Below are 505 nucleotides of genomic sequence, written 5' to 3'. Positions count from 1 at the left end.
TGGTCTTCGGGAATTTTTTTGATTTGTGGTAGTAAGGAAAGAAGAAATAGTTTATCAGGATCATTTTCCTCGGGTTTTCTGTTTTGTAAGAAAGATACAAGGTGATTTTCCAAGTCTTTTGATTGATGTCCTTCTTCCAAGTTCTTCTTTTGACGTTTCACTGTTTTAGGTATAACATTTGACTCTTGAACAGTTATACTAATTTTTGATTCAACATTGTCTTTTACAATGACGCCTTCTCCATCATCAGTCGAGTATTCTTCCATATTTATTTCATCATTATCACTTTCATTATATTCATTTTCTTGTGTAAAATTACTTTCTGTTCTACAAATTGAATATAAAAAAATCATGTTACGTTTGTTATTTCAAATACCTTGAAGTAAAATTTATGATCAATTTTGATAGCGATTTACAATATTAATCACTTATTTATTTAAAAGCAATAGCAAAAAAAAAAAATCTTACTCTCGATTTGTCATAGTAGGACGTAAGAATTCCAAAA

The 505-nt window shown here is 28.3% G+C and overlaps 1 protein-coding gene across 1 annotated transcript; it reads right to left on the bottom strand.

The window, feature by feature from the left end:
• On the bottom strand, positions 1–496 carry LOC126910105 (uncharacterized; the record flags this gene model as incomplete). The annotated part of the gene is made up of 2 exons (XM_050692495.1): positions 469–496; positions 1–327 (listed from the first exon to the last, which is right to left on the bottom strand). Coding segments are annotated over exons 1-2 (341 nt in total), but the record flags the coding sequence as incomplete, so codon positions are not given.
• Positions 497–505: the final 9 nt, after the last annotated feature.

This window comes from Daktulosphaira vitifoliae, unplaced genomic scaffold, assembly GCF_025091365.1.
Source record: "Daktulosphaira vitifoliae isolate Bord-2020 unplaced genomic scaffold, ASM2509136v1 Scaffold_4434, whole genome shotgun sequence".
In the NCBI taxonomy this organism is placed as follows: domain Eukaryota; kingdom Metazoa; phylum Arthropoda; class Insecta; order Hemiptera; family Phylloxeridae; genus Daktulosphaira; species Daktulosphaira vitifoliae.
This window is presented reverse-complemented; position numbering and strand designations above follow the sequence as displayed.